General features: G+C 34.1%; 3 protein-coding genes across 3 annotated transcripts; all 3 read right to left on the bottom strand.

Annotated features, from left to right (window-relative positions):
• Positions 1–818: 818 nt before the first annotated feature.
• Positions 819–4487, bottom strand: LOC11437794 (uncharacterized protein At4g29660). The gene is made up of 2 exons (XM_003621660.4): positions 4160–4487; positions 819–1125 (listed from the first exon to the last, which is right to left on the bottom strand). Exons 1-2 carry the CDS (start codon positions 4343–4345, stop codon positions 1018–1020), a joined length of 294 nt encoding a protein of 97 aa, XP_003621708.1. The 5' UTR covers positions 4346–4487; the 3' UTR covers positions 819–1017.
• A 1152-nt stretch (positions 4488–5639) lies between these two features.
• LOC11440309 (anaphase-promoting complex subunit 2) lies at positions 5640–11794 on the bottom strand. Its single transcript, XM_024769899.2, has 16 exons — positions 11496–11794; positions 11307–11390; positions 10993–11230; positions 10207–10499; positions 9984–10055; positions 9625–9869; positions 8871–9287; positions 8559–8760; positions 8346–8460; positions 8148–8230; positions 7116–7235; positions 6878–6966; positions 6722–6803; positions 6447–6638; positions 6174–6242; positions 5640–6087 (listed from the first exon to the last, which is right to left on the bottom strand). Exons 1-16 carry the CDS (start codon positions 11754–11756, stop codon positions 5968–5970), a joined length of 2682 nt encoding a protein of 893 aa, XP_024625667.1. The 5' UTR covers positions 11757–11794; the 3' UTR covers positions 5640–5967.
• A 1427-nt stretch (positions 11795–13221) lies between these two features.
• Positions 13222–18913, bottom strand: LOC11438282 (eukaryotic translation initiation factor 3 subunit H). The gene is made up of 12 exons (XM_003621656.4): positions 18752–18913; positions 18576–18655; positions 17857–17973; positions 17655–17758; positions 17444–17510; positions 16629–16762; positions 16497–16545; positions 15868–15939; positions 15685–15786; positions 15535–15602; positions 13816–13968; positions 13222–13532 (listed from the first exon to the last, which is right to left on the bottom strand). The coding sequence occupies exons 1-12, from the start codon at positions 18762–18764 to the stop codon at positions 13472–13474; spliced, it is 1020 nt and encodes a 339-aa protein (XP_003621704.1). The 5' UTR covers positions 18765–18913; the 3' UTR covers positions 13222–13471.
• Between the last annotated feature and the right edge of the window lie 414 nt (positions 18914–19327).

Genomic DNA, 19327 nt, shown 5'->3' with positions numbered 1-19327 from the left:
AGCCACAGTGGATATAGAATTGCAATCCATATGGAGTATGAATCCATCAAATTTTGACCCTAAATTAGGCTTTAAAGTGCATTAGATTATGTGGCCACTGAATTATCTTGTCAGAGCTTAAGGGTCAACCAGAAAGTTAATGCGTATGGATTTGGTGTGATGATACTTGAGATAGGGACAGGTCGGAGGCCAGTAAAGTATGGTGAAGATAATGTATTGACATTGAATGATCATGTGAGGGTTTTGCTTGAACATGGTAATGCTTAGGAGTGTGTTGATCCAAGTTTCATGAATGAATAATCCTGAGGATGAGGTTTTGCCTGTTTTGAAGCTTGCTATTATGGTGTGTACATCTCAAATTCCATCTAGTGGTCCTACTATGGCCGAAGTTGTTCAAATATTGCAGGTCGCTAAAATTCATGTTCCTCAAAGATAGAAGTATTTTGATGAGATTAATATGACTATATGTTTAGCTACTTTCAGTGGTTTTAAATTGCGGTCGCAATTACACATGGTACTGCAAAAAAAAAAAAAAAAAATAGTAGATTCATCCAGCATTGGATTTGTGTTGCCATTGCAGATATCACAAAAACAGTAATTGCAGTTGCGGACCGCAATTTAGAACTATGCGGCTTCAAGTACATAAAGTCTTCTTTAGCATCAAGATTATTGTATTTTCTTTTCTATTTTGTTTCCTTCTTGTTGTGTATCCTTTTTAACTCTCCTGCATAATTTAGTTTATGTGGATTCTAATTCATTGAGTATAAGTATGTAATTGTCAACTCTGACTTTTTTCCTTTATCAACAATGAATACAAGTTCATATACATTATAATCAAATTATATATTCTTCAGCAATATCATGAGCCAAGAGAAAAGAAAACAATTCTGACATGATAAAGGGTTTTGCCAGAAAATTACATTGCAAAATTTCCATCGACACCAACAGTCCTTAACTATAAACAGTGGTGAGATGTGATGAATTGGAACTAAGCATGAAACATGCCTCAAGAGCTTTTCACTCGTATTTTGGAATCTCACCCCCCATTACTCTCCATGGTCCCCCATAAAACTTTGGTTTCATGAGAGGAACTGCTTTCCCAGGGTTCTCTTCCCAGTACTTTTCCTGTGATAATACAAAATTCATTATAAAGATTAGTATGTCAAAGATAGGTCCTCTTGATGCATTTAAAGTTAATAGCACAGAGTAACATGCAGCCGAAAAATATGGAAAATCTCACAGCGTCATGATTACAAGTGATTTTCATAAAATAAAATAAAAATCAGCAATTGTTAACATTATTACTATGCAGTATACACATCAGTAACCAACCAGTTATCAAGTGATTCAAGGTATGCCATCAGCAAGCATTTCAACAGAGAACTACCAAGGAAAAGTGAGTAGTGATTTTTATCATTAACAAGCAATAATAAACTTAAGGCAAGAACAAGGAGCATTTTACAAACAAGCCAACTTTCATATACAGTACAAGCATGGAAGAACACAAACGGAGCTGAATTATTTTCTATTCCTCCCTATTATGTTTGGTTGCGTGTTTATAAAGTGTAACACAGTTAACAAGCATTATAAACACAATCGGTAATGTGGGATGCATGTTGAACTCCAGAAATAAGTACGAAGCAGATACTGGTCCAAAAAAATTAGAATGATAGACAACTCTTCAGATAACAAAAGAAATAAAACACGAATCCCTCTAATCCCTAATCCTTTATATCTCATGTTGGGGGGCAAGCATGTGCAACCCAGGATACTCAAAAATGTTCAAATTTCCAAGTAAGAGAAAGGGAAAAGAGGTGAAGTTCTTTGCTTCATTTACACCTCTGTTATTGCACGACTGTACACAAGTCTTTCTTCCTTTCCGAAGTCTGAGTCTGTCCTCTCTCAGCACAATGTGAATCTCTTAGATTTAGACCTTTGGTTTCACACAGAGAATGGAGTAGCTTATTCCTTTCCAAAAGCAGACCATGTCTCCTATTAGGGTGAAATTTCTCGAAGGGCATGAGAAATTTTCATATTCCTCAGTTTCTCACCGTACTCTCTCTTAGCTTTTCTTGCAAAAATTCAAACACTGTCATGTTTTAAAGTTATCGACATTACCCTAGTCGTTTTATAAAATTTACTAATGGTCCTAGTCATAATATTTATTCACTACTTCATACTATATCTTAAGCTTATGCATAAAAATCCAATTCTACACAAATTTTGACCCTAATGTATCACATACTTGTACAGGTATCAGGCACCACACCACAACATAATTCATGATACACTGGCTAAAGGAAAGACAGTAATTGTAATATTAATTTTTCATAAAATTTGAATTTATAATCATATTCAAGATTTTATCATCCTTACTTAACTAAAGAAAAAAAATTCTAATGTTAATTAAAAGGTCCTTCCATTCTGACTCACATCTACAAGTACAGAAATCACCTTCTCATCCTACTAATTCAAAGTTAACGTGTTCTTTCATTTTAACTCACATCAACAAGCACAAGAGATGGTATAGCATCTCCAAAACCAGCTGGACATGACTAAGATAAATGCCATGGAAGTAAGTCTAGCACTAGAAAGTAGAGGAGGTTAGTCTCAAATCTCACACCTACGCATAAATTAAATTAAACTGCATATAAGTGAAACCTAGCAAGTTTGCACCTGTCAAAATCCCAAATTTGACATGTCCCATGAGCAAACATGTTAAGAGAAGTGCTAGTAACACTCACTCTAACCTCTCTTTCCGAATTCCAACACTAACTCTCTTATCAAATCAAATTAATGTCGGTCTAGCCACTTTTAGTGGGGAACATTTCTAAAATAGTGGGACCCACATGAATTTCACCCAATAAAAGAAATGTGAATGTTGGAAAGAGTGTTAGAGTGATGTGTTAATCCAGTGTTTCCTCAAAAGGATGAGATTGAAATTTTACCATTCAAAGCAACACTGGTATATTGGTTGGCCCAAAAGAACATGAATAAATGAAATCAAATGAGGAATGTTATGATTCATAATAGCACAAGTGGCAATACAATTAGCAACACAGAATCAGTTTCTGAAATGAGACAAATGGCAACTGATCCACACTTTTGGGAGGTGAGAAGCAAGAGAGAGAGTAAGATGCTAATAGAAATATTCCCTTGTGACTGATACTGAAGTAGTGAGGGTTGGCAATCATAGGTGTGAAGAATTTGATGGAAGTGACTTTTTCCTCCCTTTGGCATTCTCCGGAATGATTTCTTCTTCTCTATTTTACTTTCAGTATTTTTACCTTCCATAAATTGTACTGTTAATTGGTCATCAGTATTTGTATTTCTCAACTCAACCATTTGTTCCCTGTTCTCATCATTTATACTAGTGAAAAGTGTTTGAGTTTGAGATTCATTCTGTTACTGGTGTTGATATCTGAACCATTACAGAATGCTGAACTACCAGCATATGACATAAGATATCACACTATAAGGCTGTTTTGCATCTCGCAACACAAAGCACCAAATTCAAATAATGGAAAAATAATAAATCATATTGGACAAGAATGGTCAGATATTAATTGATAAAATAATGCTTACTGCCCCTAAACCGATACTGCTGTCAGAATGTGGAAGTTTCACAGAATTTAAAGAACTAATACATCATCTAAGCCAGCAAAATTTTAAGCAGCAATTAGTCAAACATAATACCAAAACACTTGAAGTCTTGAACAGCTTAATGAATCACGTTAAAAGAATTTACCATTAAAAGAATCTTCACAGTGAAATATCCAATAAAATTCTATTATTTTGCTACCTCGCCTCACTTTTATCACAACTAAAATTAATAATACAAGTCTTAGAAATTGTGGTTGGGCCTAACACAACCTCATAAAACTGGCTTAAGAGGTGAGGATTGTCGCCACTTATAAACAAATTGTCGGACCTTTTTCTTATCCGATGTGGGACTCTTTAACAACATGCAAAAATAGAGGATTCCTAATGGATGTCAGTGTAAAACTGATTTACACCAACGGTCTCTCTGCCAATTTAAAACCCAACACACCCACACAGAATTTTTTTCTTGAAATAATTGGTACCAATCAATGCTATAGTTGCAGTAAGCAGAATAATGAAGAAACAAAAAAAGAGAAAATTGAAATGGAAATAGAACCTTGTAGAGTTGTTCAGTGATGGCAGCGCCAATAACTCCAGTGTAGAAAGCAGCGATATAAGTAGCAACGACAGGAGTGAAGGATTTAGGTCTTCTGTAAGGTTCAACCATGTCCCATAGATAGGTTTTCTCCCACTTTGTGTACAAATAATCTGCATATTTTCTCCATACATAGCTCGCCGCCATTTCCGAAGAGGAGAGTGAGAACTGAAATTACTGTTCACTAGTTAATTGCTTTAGACATATTAAATTGATTAGTCGTAACCTATAATTTAACGTTCAGTCAATCTTTTGATAACTTTTCGCATAAGACATTTGGGTAATGTAATGTGTTAGATAAATGGGGTTTCGACCCAATACATTGGTCTTGACATTAAATTGTTGTAAATATAGGAACTCGATTGTTAGTGTTGTAACCTGTATTTACAAAATAGTGACAAAGAGTTGATTGAATTTGTAATGTTTGGTGAAGTTACCGTCTATATAACAAAAGGTAAATTTAATTAATATTTAATTTTTTTTCAATTAAGATTGCAAGCATAAAATTTAGATAAAAAATGAAAATGTTACTTCAATTAATTTATCCAACATCATTGTAAATTAGTAAAAATAAGTTATAAGTTTGTGAGAAAGTGACTGTTACCAAACAAAATTTAGTTAAATGAGGTTATAATACATAAGTTATAAGCTCGAAAATATGTCTTGTTAAAGAGACTAAAGTGTGATGAATTTTTAGTTATTGTGAGAGAAAGGGAAAGTAGAGAAAAGTAAAAACTTGTTCTTCCTTTGCTTAATTTGGATAGAAAGTGAAGTTATATGAAAGAAACTCTTAGGCAAAAAGAAATTGATCTGGTTCGAAAAACTTGTACCTGCCTCTTTGCCATTGTTAACCAATTGAAAATGAAAGACTGGATTATAAAGAACATAGTTGATGACAATGAAGTTGCAAGTTCTCATTGGAAAACTGAATTTGTTATTACATTGGATATGTTATGGCATGCTAGAAAACTCTTGAGTTTTCTAAAGAAAGTTTCAACCACCTCAAGAAATTTTTAATAACATCAAGAGTTTCTTTAGAGGTGAAGAGTAACTTTCAAAATTATTTGCTTAATGTTCCTACTCGTCGGAATAATCTAAGTGTCAGCGCATGCATTCCGCCATCGGTGGATAATTTTAAGCTTAATTGTGATGCTTGTGGTTCAACATTTAGGTAGAGCAGCATGCCGTGGCATGTTGTGTGATCATAATGGTTGATTCATTTGTGTGTTTGCATCCAACTTGAAGTTATGTTCAATTGCACACGCAGATTTTTGCGCTATTTTTATTGGTGTTAAATTAGCTTTAGACAAGGGCTGCCAAAGAATTCTTGTCGAGTCTGACTCTCAAGTTGCCGTGGGTTTACTAAATAGTGGAGCTCTTCTCACTCACTTCTCTGGTGCATAGTATTTTGAACAAGAACAGGTTTGGGCAGCAACACATATGACAGCAAAAGCATCAACAAATTGTTTCGGGAGCACAAGTAGTTGTCTATCAACAAATTGTCAGATCATAATCTGTTTATTAAAGTCCAAAAGTATGATAACAGCGATCAATGAAGACATGGATAGTCATCATGAATTCAATGATTGAAATTTGTACAGTGGGTTAAGGACTATACAAACAATTCAATGATTGAAATTTGTACAATGGCTTAAGGACTATGCAAACAAACAAAAATGACAATTTCAAGATGTTTAGGTTCTGAAAAACATGCCGCCTTTTTGCTTAAAACTTATGGCCAAAAGGATTATTTCAGTTCCATAAGCTCACTACTTTAGAATATATGTTCCATCCCGAAATTTTAACTTCTCCTCAGAGACTAGACCAGATAAAAAGCTTTGTAATTGTTGGAGTGATTTGTCATAAGGGGGATCAGCAATGCAAACCATCTGCGGTTATAAAAAGAATCACATAATTAATCTTGTTGATCATGTTATGTCTCCAAACATTCATGAAGGTGTAAAACCATTAATACCTTGAGCATATTGTGAATGCGGTCTAATGTCATGCTACCGAGGTTTGTGAGCATCCCCAAGATAAATTTCTGGCACAATACAATGCATGTTAGATATCTTTATTCACAAGAATTGCACATTCCATAGTGTTTCAGCACTTAACATAAACGAGAAAACTAAGGGTAACATGCAGATAGTGAAAAAGGACTGCTTTTAAAAATATGAAAGCAAGTCACAAATATCAATTAAAAGTTACTACCGTTTAACTTAACAAAGAACTGAATTTCATATACCTCATACACAGCCATCTCCTTCCGAAGTTGATTTTCTACTGAGGCCCCAAGTCTGTCTTCCTCCTCATTGTCTGCAAGAAGCTCATGAGCAATGCCACTGCCTCCTCCATTCTTACTTGTCTGAGCCATGTTTTCCATAACGGTGTACACATGGTCAGAGGAATCTGCCCCTGATGACTCTGCAATAACCCCCTGCGTACAAATAAGACAGCCACGAGTGAAGTTACATCTTCACAACTAAATTTAATGCCTAAAAGAAAATTTATCAGATTTACCTTGCTTATCCAAAAATTTATTCTCCTAATTAATACATCCACAGGTATCCCAATAGCAGCCGCAAGGTTTTTAGAGGTCCAACTGAAAGCAGAAACATAATATTACACTACAGTCAAAACAAACAGACTAAAGGTATTGATGAATTGTGACGATACCTCGTTTGATCATGAAACTTCATAATAATAGATGCAAGAACAGGAGCTACAGTGAATTGCATTACCCTATCTTCAAACTGCAACTCCAGCTATACCATTGGACATGACAATGTTAGGCAAAATGTAGAGGTAAAACTATAAAAAGTGCGAAAGGGATAACACCACAAATCAAATTCAACAAACTTGCTAAATATCGCTAGACAATGAGATTTGGAAAATAATAAATTGAGCAACTAACCTTGACAGTCCCAAGACTTTTTTTCCACTGAAGCTTACGGGGTGTTTTGATTTCATTAAATCTCTTCGCATAATCGGAGAGAAGCTGGTCAACAGGTTCAGGCAGGTTAAGCGGCTCATCCTGTAATTATCTTCAAAGTCAATCATAGAACAGAAACAACTTTGCAGGACAACAATGCAATTGATAAAATTATATTTTGGTTAGACAATTCATTTTATTGAAAAGACTAGACTAATATCATACTTCTAATTGAGCTTGAAGAAAAGAAAACATGTTATAAAAAAAAATTGAAACTGTTAAGGCTTCTTCAAAAAGAAGCTATCAAAATTTTAAACCTGATTTGATGTGTTTCTACTTTCCTTTTCTGAAAGAGAAGTACAGATACAGTGCAGCATCAACTTCTTGCATATACAAATTGAATAATACGTTTACTTTTGGAAAATATAAATTTGCCTCAACATAATGGCCAATAGTGAAAACAAATGAGTGATGACCGTGTAAAAGACAAGGAAATGAAAACAAAAGTTTGCTCAAGTTTTGGATTAGAATTTCTTGCGACAAGGTAAGGATGAGTTGCCTAAAATGATTCATATTTACAGACTGCAGTATTGAGAAACAGGAGAACCCTGAAATTTGAAATATATGGTAAGGGGATCAATTATAATCCCTACATCTCATGTATACAAGACATTCTAATTTAACCAAAATCAGTAAGAACAAAATCCAACTGAGAAGTGAAAAGAACTATAATCTGAATCATAACATAAATAAATCAATTTTTTACGATATCTGAAATTCAACAAATACAGGTTGAGTACTGCTAGGCGGTGATGAGCACATACAATAGTAAACAAAATCTAATTGCAGATTATGTATTGGCATTTTCATCTAAGAAATGATATTAATGAACTTAATTATAATATTCAGGCTGAGTAGTGAGAACTATCAATTAAAACATAACATAAATACATCAATTTTTTCACATCATCTGAAATTCAAAAAATGATCAATTAAATCACTATATCTGCAGACCTGAATTGGAGGCCAGAAATTAGAAGATATGATTGTGGAAGCTATTTTATCCATGGATATTGCATTGTCTTCGACCTCCACGCCTAAGAGCGCATAGCCAAATTTTGGTGAAAAGGAATTGTAGCAAATAAAAGTTAAAAATATATTTGGCAAATTGGCAATGATCACAAATAAGGGATATTTGAACTTGGAAATTACTTGTCCGAGGTGGTTGACTTATGGTAGCTTTGATGTTAGTGTTGACTCTCTTTGAGCCAATTAGATCATTGAGCATAATCTCGCATTTTTGTAGGCTGCTTTCTCCAAAATGTATCTGCATAAACAAAGCATTTAACAGATGTTTAAATAAGATTATCAACATGATATTTCCGTCAAACAAAACAGCAACATGAGATTTATTTGTATAAGTACCTTAAGGAGTTCTAGAGTGCGTATCTCTGAGTCAATATCATAATCAGATTTATTTAAAAGCTTCTCAGCAAGCATAGTTTGATATTCGTGAACTAAGTGATCTTTTGAACCAATTATGCCAACAATCATCCCAAGCACGTCAACCTTCCTTTGGTTTCTGCTTCCCTTCGATGGGTCGGCTTCCACGGGATCAGGTTGCCATCTGCTTGGAAAATCCCATTTAGAAGAAACATCAATTTAACAACCAGGCAGGTAGACAACATCAGAAGGAACAGCGAAAACTGTGAATCAAAATCCATTGTATAAATATACCGTGTGGCATTGATCCATGCTTGCCTATCATCAGTGTTAAAATCATCATCGATACCAAAATTTTCTTGAATTTCTTCATCTCTATTCAACTCCTCAAGAAGGCTATCTCCGGGATTTCCAGATGCACTTGAGTTCCCACTCGTCCCATCAGTCAGCATGGTCACTATGCATTTTATTGTATCTCTCCTTCCTCTTAAATAATCTCTTATTGGTGCCCCAACTGCCTCAAGGAAAACACCTGCAGGATCTATTGTCCTTAGGGCTTTAATAGTTGAAACATATTGGTGTAATATATCATTGGTTGATGCGCCTGCAGTAAGAAGGCGATGACGCAGTGCAGAAATAAATGACTCCACCAGCTTTGAATGTTGTCCGGTGTATTCAAGACAAAGTTTTAAGTCTTCAATTGCAGGAGAGCTTCAAGTATCATCAGAGATAAAAGGAAATATAAATGTTCAGAAGACAACTCATAAAAAAATGAGATATGATCTAGCAAAGAATTTGTTTGTTAAGTTGGTGCTTATTGTCGGAGTTCAAAATTTACTCAACCAAAACATCAATTTTACAAAGCACTAATCAAAGCCTAGAAAACCCGTCATTCTCCTACTACTGCAGGAAGCTATACCCACTAAACACGTTTCCGTCAATGCGGTTGACAATACCATTCAATTTAATAAGACATAAAAGAAGGAATTAATTAATTTTCTAACAGAAAATGCATAAGGAAAGCTGGTAATTACAATTAACAGACTACCTCTCAGGATAATCAACAATTATCTCAAACAATTTGGCTATCCTTAAATCTTGTAGTGTTTCGTAAGCAAAATATTCCAGCCGCAACTTCCATCTGACAAGACTTTCAGAGGGAGTATCAATTCCAGGACAACATGATGATGGTGTCGGCGCTAAAGGTGATTTGAGACCTGATGAAGTAATTTCGTAGCTAACAGAGTCGCCAAGATAAACAAGAAGGGCATGGACAAACTGGAGAGGAACAGCCTGAATAATTCCAGTTATAAGTACCGTATGTTAGAATCGTGAAAACATTGTTTGTCTAATAGCATAGGCGCGCGCATAATGTATATACATACACAACATATACGCATTACAAACCTGTATCCAGCTTTGAATAGATTGTAAGACAGAACTCCTAAAATCATCTCCGGCTACATCATATACTTTTGCCTGAAATTCAGACAAATGAGTCAATGACCCACCACCCAAAGATTATGCTCAAACAGATACAGTTGATAAGTGCAACATAAAGGTGAAACAAAAAATGGTAAGAGACCGAGGAAAACCGGAAGATCCAGATTTTGAATTTCATAATGCTCACCTTTAGTAGTAAGAATATAGCAGAAGCATAAGCATCTTCCGCCATAGAAGTAAATCCGAGACTTTTGAGATCAAGAACAACTTTTCCAATGTTCTTCACCATTTTACTGTTTTCTGAGAACCGACGGTCGCTGTAGCACTCATCAACATCCATGTCACCATCCTTGTTGCATATTTTTCCTTTTTCATCTAAATCCATGCCATCCTTATTTTGAGATACATCATCAGCGAACTCACCATCCATGGGTGTATGTAACTCCTCCAACCTTCTTTTAAAATACCAATGCAATATAACTGATGGTAGAAAATGCAAAAGAAATATAAGGCCAAATAGAAAAAATGAAGTGTTAAGCATGTAAAAATATCAAAGAAGTGGATTAGTATTGACAGTGTTGAAAATATAGTTAGTTAGAGTTACTGGTTGGTTAGTATATAAGCTAACTTAAGTATATAAGTCACAGCGTTACCTCATTGGTGCCATCTTTTCATTTTGTATCTCATTTCTACTACTATCAATACAACAAGCTTTTAAGTTTTTCTCTATCATTTCCATGGATGTCATGTTTATTAATACGCAAAACTTTCAAGCAAGTAGAATGTTTTGACCTATATCACTGGTATATATTATAGCAGAAGACAGCAAAATTCGATGTAAAATTAGGCATATTGTGAAAACCTAGAGCATTGTTGACATGATTATATAAAGCAAAATTGAAAGCTATAAATAGTATGAAATAGCAAGCTTTGATTTGCATTAACATAAAGCAAGAATAAACTTGTTACAAACCAGGGAAAACCCGAGGAAGTGTAGTCATAAGCACGGAAGAGACAATCCATTGATACTTGGAGGTGAGATAATTTGTTTCTGCCTCAAAATTATTATGCATTCCCTCTTCTGACATTTGATCATTGAAAGATTGTAAAGCATGGACCAAAATTAACAAACACTTCTCATGATATTGTTTCTCCAAAGAGATTTCTTCCAAAGCATTACACAACACACTCTCAATCTCATCTTCATCAATCTGTTTCAGTTATTTAACACAAATTGTAGCAACTACAAACCAAAATTTAAACCTAGGTTCATAAACAAACACTCACATTGATATCATCATTATTGTTCAAACCAGCGTAAGGAACAAAATGCTGCCAAAACCTCAATGCCCCATTTCGCTCAAACGTTTCCTGCGGGCAAAGGGGTCAATAAAATTCAAACTTTGTAATGTAAAAAGTGAAAGAGTTAAATTTATATACACTCAAAGTGAAATGGTTTGTTGAGTATGATCGAACCTCTAAGACTTTGAGAAAGTGGGGAGTGAGGAGTGATTGTAGGCCGTGTTTGCAGAGGGTGTGAACGTGAGAAACAAATTGATGAGTAGTGAATGAGATGTGATCGTGGAGAAGAAGAGATTGTGTGGCGTTGCAGAAGGCGTTGTAGCTTTCAATGATTTCGTTAACTTCATCTCTGGTCAGTTTGTCTAATTTCCCCAGAGAGGAATCACAATCCTCCATCGCTGTAATCCTGCGTGAGGCACTCAAGTTAAACTTCATCGCTGGTCAGAAGACGAATGATATTTGTCCATGTGAAAACCACTTTTCCCTCTTCTTATTTTACAAAAATAATAGATTTCATATAAGTCATAGCTAAACCGACAAAAATACCTAAATTGTTAGGCTGAATGTTATAAACAGGGTCGAACTCCGATACCTCCATTTTGTGTGTGATTTATGATGGCTTTGTTATCTCGTCTATCTACCAAAAAATAATAGGAGGGAGGGTTGTTCCAAATGTTCTTAAAAACTAGGTTGTACAAATATTAGTTCTCTTTTAGTAATGGGTAACGAATGACCACATTAGTTTTTCAATGTATCAAAATTCGTCCATTATGCATTATGTTAGTCAAAATAGTCGTTGAAATTAAAATAGTCTCTCAATGCTAAAATTAATTAACCATTTTTGTATAAGGACTGATATGATATTAAATACTTATAAAGACTGATATGTTAATAAATAAGAATATTGAGGGAGTGGTATGACAATATTTTTTTGAACAAGCTGGTATGACAATATTAACGAAATATTTTAATGTGAAATATTATTTTGACTAACATAATGCACAATCGGGGACTACTTTAAAATTTTGATTCATTGAAGGACTATTGTGGTTACTCTTTACACATCCATGGACTAAAATGACTATTACCACATTTATACCCGAAGTTTTGGAAAATACTTGAGTGACTTTGCATTTTGTTGACTTTTAGATGAGAGATAATGATTAATGATAAATGAGTGAATAAAATAATTATTTTGATGAGAGAAAATGATTAATTAGGAAAGAGATAGAGACAAAGTCACAAAAATCACCGAAGTGTTAGCCCGAAGTTTTATGATTCAATTTTCTTTTTTTATTTGAAGGAATGGTTCGATTTTATTTGGTTCGGCTAGTTAAACAAAAACCATAAATTAAACTAAATTGCGCAGTTGAGTGATTATTGGTTCTCCCGAATACAAATAAATACAACAAAATCAAATGTTTTGAAAACCTCTGCTCATTGCTGGTGTTTAGATGTTGGAGTTTTGCTTTGGGATTTTTTATTGTATAAAATAGGATCTTTATAGGATAACTGTGATTTGTTTTTCTGGTATCATCTAAAAAAGTGTTCAACCGTTATTTCTTTTTTTCTTTTTTTTTTTGAGAGCAGTGTTCAACCGTGTTATTCTTAAGAATTTTATTACGTAAATACAAGCTCATATCATACATCATACATAAAAAGACATTTGAGACCAAGCGAAATAGAATACATATTGAAAAAGTAGAATAAAGTTTACCCAAAGAGGAAGATTTAGGTTTCGATTTTTCTATACAATAGAGATATGTTGAAAGTTAATACCATTAAACCCCATATTTGGCAAAATTAGGAACATTTATGAAATTGGTCAAAAGAACAAAATGATTATGAAGGAAAAAAAAAATAAAGTGGATGTGTTTGATTAATAATGAAACCCAACTAGTGAAGATTGTAGATCAAGAAAAAACAATTAACTAGCAAAAGGCAGCACTACACGTATCTTCTCTCTAAATAACAGATTACACTGCTTACAATTGAAGAGTTTAAAAAACAAAATTGAAGAAAAACAAAAATTACTTGGCCTTAAAACAATAATCCTCTATTGTGCATCATAATATTCTCATCCATATAGGAAAAGATATTACATCATCAATGCATAGCATGCATCAGAGTTACAAACATAAATTGCGTTTTTAATCCTCCTCATGCAAAGCCTTCAGCAAATAGAGTCTGTTAAAGCTTTGCCCAGCAACCCTGCAGAACATCAAGAGAAAAATGTAAAACATGATTAAGCACTTTTTGCCTAGAGAAAAGATATATACCATTAATAAGGGTAACACCAGAAAGTTCTGATCAGGTTTTAAAAAACAGAACCGGACAATTCAACTAATTGAACCTTGAACCAGACTTTACTATGGTTTTGGTTTTTAGTGGTTCAATCGTGGCTTCCTTCTGGTTCGAGTGATTTAAGAGTAACCTTTGCTTTACGTAGTTGGTAATTAAAGAACTTGGTCACCATCAAAATCTAAAAACTTACCCATTGATTTGGTTGCAATAGTTGGAAATTTGATTTGTTATGAGGAAACTCTCAAGTCGTGATGGTTCGGCCAGTGGCTTGAAAATGGGGTTTGCAGGATCTTCCTCGGGTAAAGGCTCTTCCCCGGCAGCTCTGCGTGCCATGTTATCAGCCCTGTAATAACAAAAACCGAAACAATGATAAACTGAACTAATTGAGGACAAGGATTAGATAACTATTGCAACTGTCTATGTCCACATTTGCTTATAAAATAAAAAGCCATACAAAAGAAAAATGCAATAAGAAAGTTATCTGCATTAAAAGCCAGGTTCATTTCTTTGAAGTTTGTATTAGATCCACTCAGCCAATATTGGGAAAATCGAAATTCATTGGATTAACTTAATCTTCAGTTGAAACTTCAAACAATGGTATCTTGATGGACAAAATATAAGTGGAAAAACAGCACGTGACAGGAGTTGATGGACAGAGTTTTTAGCTGAAAACTCCGGGCCATGATTCAACAATCGTCAGAGGTCAACCCGTCGGCTGGGTATTTGTCTTTATAACGTTTCTCATCCAACATCCTAAAATACATCTTTAAAATTACACAGCTCAAGGCATCTGCGGTGCTTAGATGATTCCACCATTGCGACCCAAAAGTGTGGGACAAACCGCAAATTTCAGCACGATGAGATGGTGCCTAGATAGCAACCACATGACACGAAGACATAATTGCATCACTATCGTGTGCTATTCACAACTCTGGAAAGTACATGCTACAGACAAGTAAAACATACACATGTATTGCTTAATAAAAGTCAAGTGTACCACAGTTGGTTCTCCAATCTCAGCATCCTTTTCATGGGGAGCACTTGGGTGAAATTAGGGTGCCAATGTCATGTGACATTGGCCAACCACAATGTTACAAGTGGCTTTCTTCTCTCTCACAAGGATTTTTTGTTTGTTTGTACACTTGTGACATTGTGGTTGGCCAATGACATGTGACATTGGCACCCCAATGTCACCAAGTGCTACCCCTTTTAACCAGTTAATTTTCATGTAAATCTTAATCCTTCACGTTTAGTCCAAATGTCTAGCATACTCCTAACATAGTAACTTGGTTTACTCAATAGCCTAGATAATAAAGCTCCTACAATACTTTTCAAAAAAATAAAATAAATCTCCTTTATCTTCAAACCACCTAATTTTGGTAAACCAAACAACAAAATTGTACTACAAGATTGATAAAGGTCCCAAAAATGTAATTACAATCCTTCCATCAATAGAAGTATCGCCACAAAATTTTGATGAAAAATGATTAAATCGATGACCCAATTGAATTTATGACATGAAAAACAAAGTATGCAGAGATTGTGGAACAAAAAGAGCACACACTGTAATCAACCATAGCAAACATAACAACGGAAATAGAATTGCAATCCATTGACCATGAATCCATCATATTGAAACCCATATACCAAGAGATCGAATGCAGCACCCAGCTGATTTAGCATTCTAATACACAAGTTCAACTTAAATTCCCTAGCCTACCGAGTGGTCACAACGAATACAAAATCATGACTAATTGTAAATGTATCTGTCCAAACATGATTAATCGTATTTTCAAATCACAGACGATTATGTGTCAACCTATGGAATCTAACTTTACAATTAAAAAAAAACGGATTTCAAAGTTAGATATTAGAACAAGCAATAGTTCTAGTACAGACAAAATCATACCTTCTCTTCTGAAGCCATGCTTGCTGCTGAGCCTGCTGACGAGACAAGCTCCGGTAATGGAATTGGAACTGAAATAGAAGACACTTCATCAAAAATGTATTCGAAAACTAGAAATAAAAAATCCCCAACTAAATGAAAACCTAAACAAACCTTTTGTTGTTCAATTGACAAGTCATCCATGCATTCAATTAAAAATTCCATATTTCTCTCCATTAGTGAACTGGTTGATAATTGCAGACGATCAAAATCACACTGCAATGAAAAAACAGCATATGAAAACACAAACTAAATTTAAAATAGTCAAAGGAATCTCTGCAAAATATCATAGTTTACCTGGGTGACTGGAGTATCAGGTTCCAGCTCGGTCATAAAAGCACTGATAAGGGCAGAATTTGAAACTTTGATCTGATTTATAAATATACAAGAAAAATGATAAGCAGTTCAGCATTAAATAGGGAGTGGCCAAGATTATAGTCTAGTTTGAGATTATTAGCAATCACATGTACAGTTCATTCTTAATTGATGAATTAACAAATATGACCAAGATTCTTATACTGCAACCCACCATGATGAATATGTTTTGATTTATTCATATTTTCATCAGCTTAATAAAATGATATAGAAATGCCTACACATTCTAAATTACAACAATTAAATAAAATAAAAATTTATCAATAGAAAGATTATTTGGCCAATTCTGTAGTCTAATTGATATTATTAGCAGTTACATGTAAAGTTCATTCTTAATTGATGCATTAACAAATGTGACCAAGATTCTTTATACTGCAATCCACCATGATGAATGTGTTTTGATCACTTCATATTTTCATCAGCTAAATGAAATGATTTAGATACACTTACACATTATAAATTTAAAGAATTAAATAAAATACAAATTTATCAATAAAAAGATTATTTGATCAAATACTCAAAAGGTTACAGCAAAGTTCCAGAGCGCTTACGGGAATTTCCTCGAAGATATCCACCCATGATAAGTTCTTCTCCCTCAATCTAGTATTTCATAGGACAGAAATTAATAAAGCAAATCATTCAACTTAAAGAAAACATTACATCTTCCAGAAGAAAACACATACTTTTCGCCAGTGAAATTATTGCTGCGATAGAGTTCCATGAATGAGTCTGAAAGCTTCAAAGCCTTCAGAGCTAGGACCCCTTGATCAGCCCTGGATGGGTCATATATTATGCAAACACAGCGTCTAATATTCTCCTGAAAAAACATTAATAGGTTTGAAAGAAACAGTCATTTACCTGATTATTAAATTGTTAAAAGATTACTTCAGCAAGAACTGCATTGAATATGACAAAATCACCATTGTCACACATTTATGAAAAGTATAAACTTTAAAAAAAAAAAAAACTAGACAGCGGAAGCAGCATGAAATTCTCATCATCAGGTTATTATGCACAAGTATACTTTTGTTCATATAACTATCTATTCTTATCAACTTCCTACATTTTCACTAGCACAAATTTCTGCCTCAGAACAATGCAATAAGCATGTGTAAAATTATCAGTTAATTGTTAGAGGCAACTTGAATCCAACAAATAATCCTAATATCTGATTGTATCGATCACGAATGACCCACATCCTTAATATCATTATAAGTAGACAATAAAATGCTATAATCTTCGGTGGTGCATACCGCATATTTGTTTGGCCTATTGGACATTCTTAAATTATAGTTTCACAGATATTATGCAACATACTGTGCAATAACCTTTGAGTAATGGCTCATCTGACCAAGATTGAATAACTTAGAGAAGCGTAAAAAAAGAATATATTCAGTACATTCACATTAAATAGTAAACTACAGGAGCATTTAAGAATACAAATCCACAAACTCCGGCTTAAGTGAAAAATATGCAAAAAAAAATCAAGAACTATTACCTGGTAATTCATAAAGGTTTCAATCAGCTCCACAGTTTGATAGGAGCCAAGCAATGTAGACTGGTACCTAGATTCAGAGAATTATCAATCATGTTAGATAAGTGATTAAAAATAACACATTGAAATTTGAACCAAATCCAATCGTGATTATCAAACCACTGAAGTTAGAAAGACTCATACATATGTGAAGTGGTACTTAAATCATACGTACCATCCAACAGTATTATTGTCCACATTGACCTCTCTCAAGCACCTCATCATTTCAAGCTGGTAATTGGCACCATCAGCTTCAATTTCCTCGTCCTCTTCCCTCATCTGCAAATTTTAGAAATAGATATGAGGAAAACTTAATGAGTCAATGTTAGCTAATTTCAAAACTGAGAAACAAAATAAAAAAAAAAGTGATACCATACCGGAAAAGGGAAGCAGTTAGTAACTTCAAGAACACTGCCAACATCCAATCCAAGAAGTTGTCCAGTGACTAAAGAAGGTGAGTGATCCTTGCAATGCTTAATTATCTTCAGGATGACCTGTTAACCAAAAGATAACACCATCAAGACCAGAATGGTTTGAGAATTATCTTCATAACACAAACTAATTGAAGAATTCCATGCAACAAGAGGCCATGCTTCAAATACTTTACAAACTTACAAGGCTACATGAAATGGGTCCTGTTTGGATTGACTTATTAGAGTTTATCTATTGGCATAAGCATTTGTGAGATTGTTTGAGTGAGCTTATGGAAACAGCTGTCATGACATGTCCATAAGTTGTTTTCAGCTATTCCATGGGCTCTCTTTAATAGCTTATGAAAACAGTTTTTATCTTTTTGTTATAGAATTAGCTTACACATATAAGTGTTCAATTAAGGTATTTAACCAAACATGGTCACGGCCTAACATAAACCAGGGAAGAGGTACATACACACCTAACATAAACATATAAATTACAAAGCAAGACAAATGTAGATAACCCAGATGCAAAATCAAACAGAGACCCATAATTCCAAACAATAAAACCCATCAAAACCCCAAATAAAGACAACATTTTTCACAATTTTGATAACAGTATAACAGAATTGTGCATCACTATAAATTAAGCAATTAAAGAGTACAGAGAGTAGAATTAATACCAATCCTTCCATCTGAACAACTCTAAGAGGAGTTGCAACCTCTTCCGTTGCAACAGCTTGAAGAAAAGACCTGGTTGCAGCTGCGAAAAACGAATCAAGAATGGAATCAAATTAGTGAAGAGAAAAAATCGAGTAAATAATCGGGAAAAAAAAAATGGAGATTGTTGTGAGATTACTTGTAGTAGCCATGATTGGAATCTGAAGCGGAAAAAACGCTGTGAAAATCGATCGGGAATGAGGAAAATGGGTCGGAAGTTGCAGGAAGAAGAAACCCTAACGCCGGAGAAAGAGAGGAGTTTCTGGTGAGTGGTGTATTGGGCTCAAATAACCCACTAATAAAACCCAAAAAAAAAAAAAAAAAAAATCTTATTTTATAACAGTTATCGCATAAAAAAAGTTCACTTCCATACAAACCGATTAAAACATTTATATTTGGTGTTCAAATCCGGACACCACAAAAGAAAAATTGATTAAATTATTCTCCACGTAACTTAAATCACATAATGGAAAAAAAAAATTGATTTAAACTTTGTAATTCGAATTTTTTCTTGTTTTGAGTATATGTGACTTTTGATCATACAAAATGGAATACATGCCATGGGTAAACAAAATTCGCTTAAATTATAGAGGCGAAAGTACCTTTAAGATTCAAAAACCAAATAATATTTAAATTACAAGGTTGGAATTCCAAATTTTTTTAAGATAAATCAAAATTCACTCAAATGTTAGGGGTAAAAACCATTTAACCCTTT

The sequence above is a fragment of the Medicago truncatula genome, chromosome 7 (genome assembly GCF_003473485.1).
Source record: "Medicago truncatula cultivar Jemalong A17 chromosome 7, MtrunA17r5.0-ANR, whole genome shotgun sequence".
Taxonomy (NCBI): Eukaryota; Viridiplantae; Streptophyta; class Magnoliopsida; order Fabales; family Fabaceae; genus Medicago; species Medicago truncatula.
This window is presented reverse-complemented; position numbering and strand designations above follow the sequence as displayed.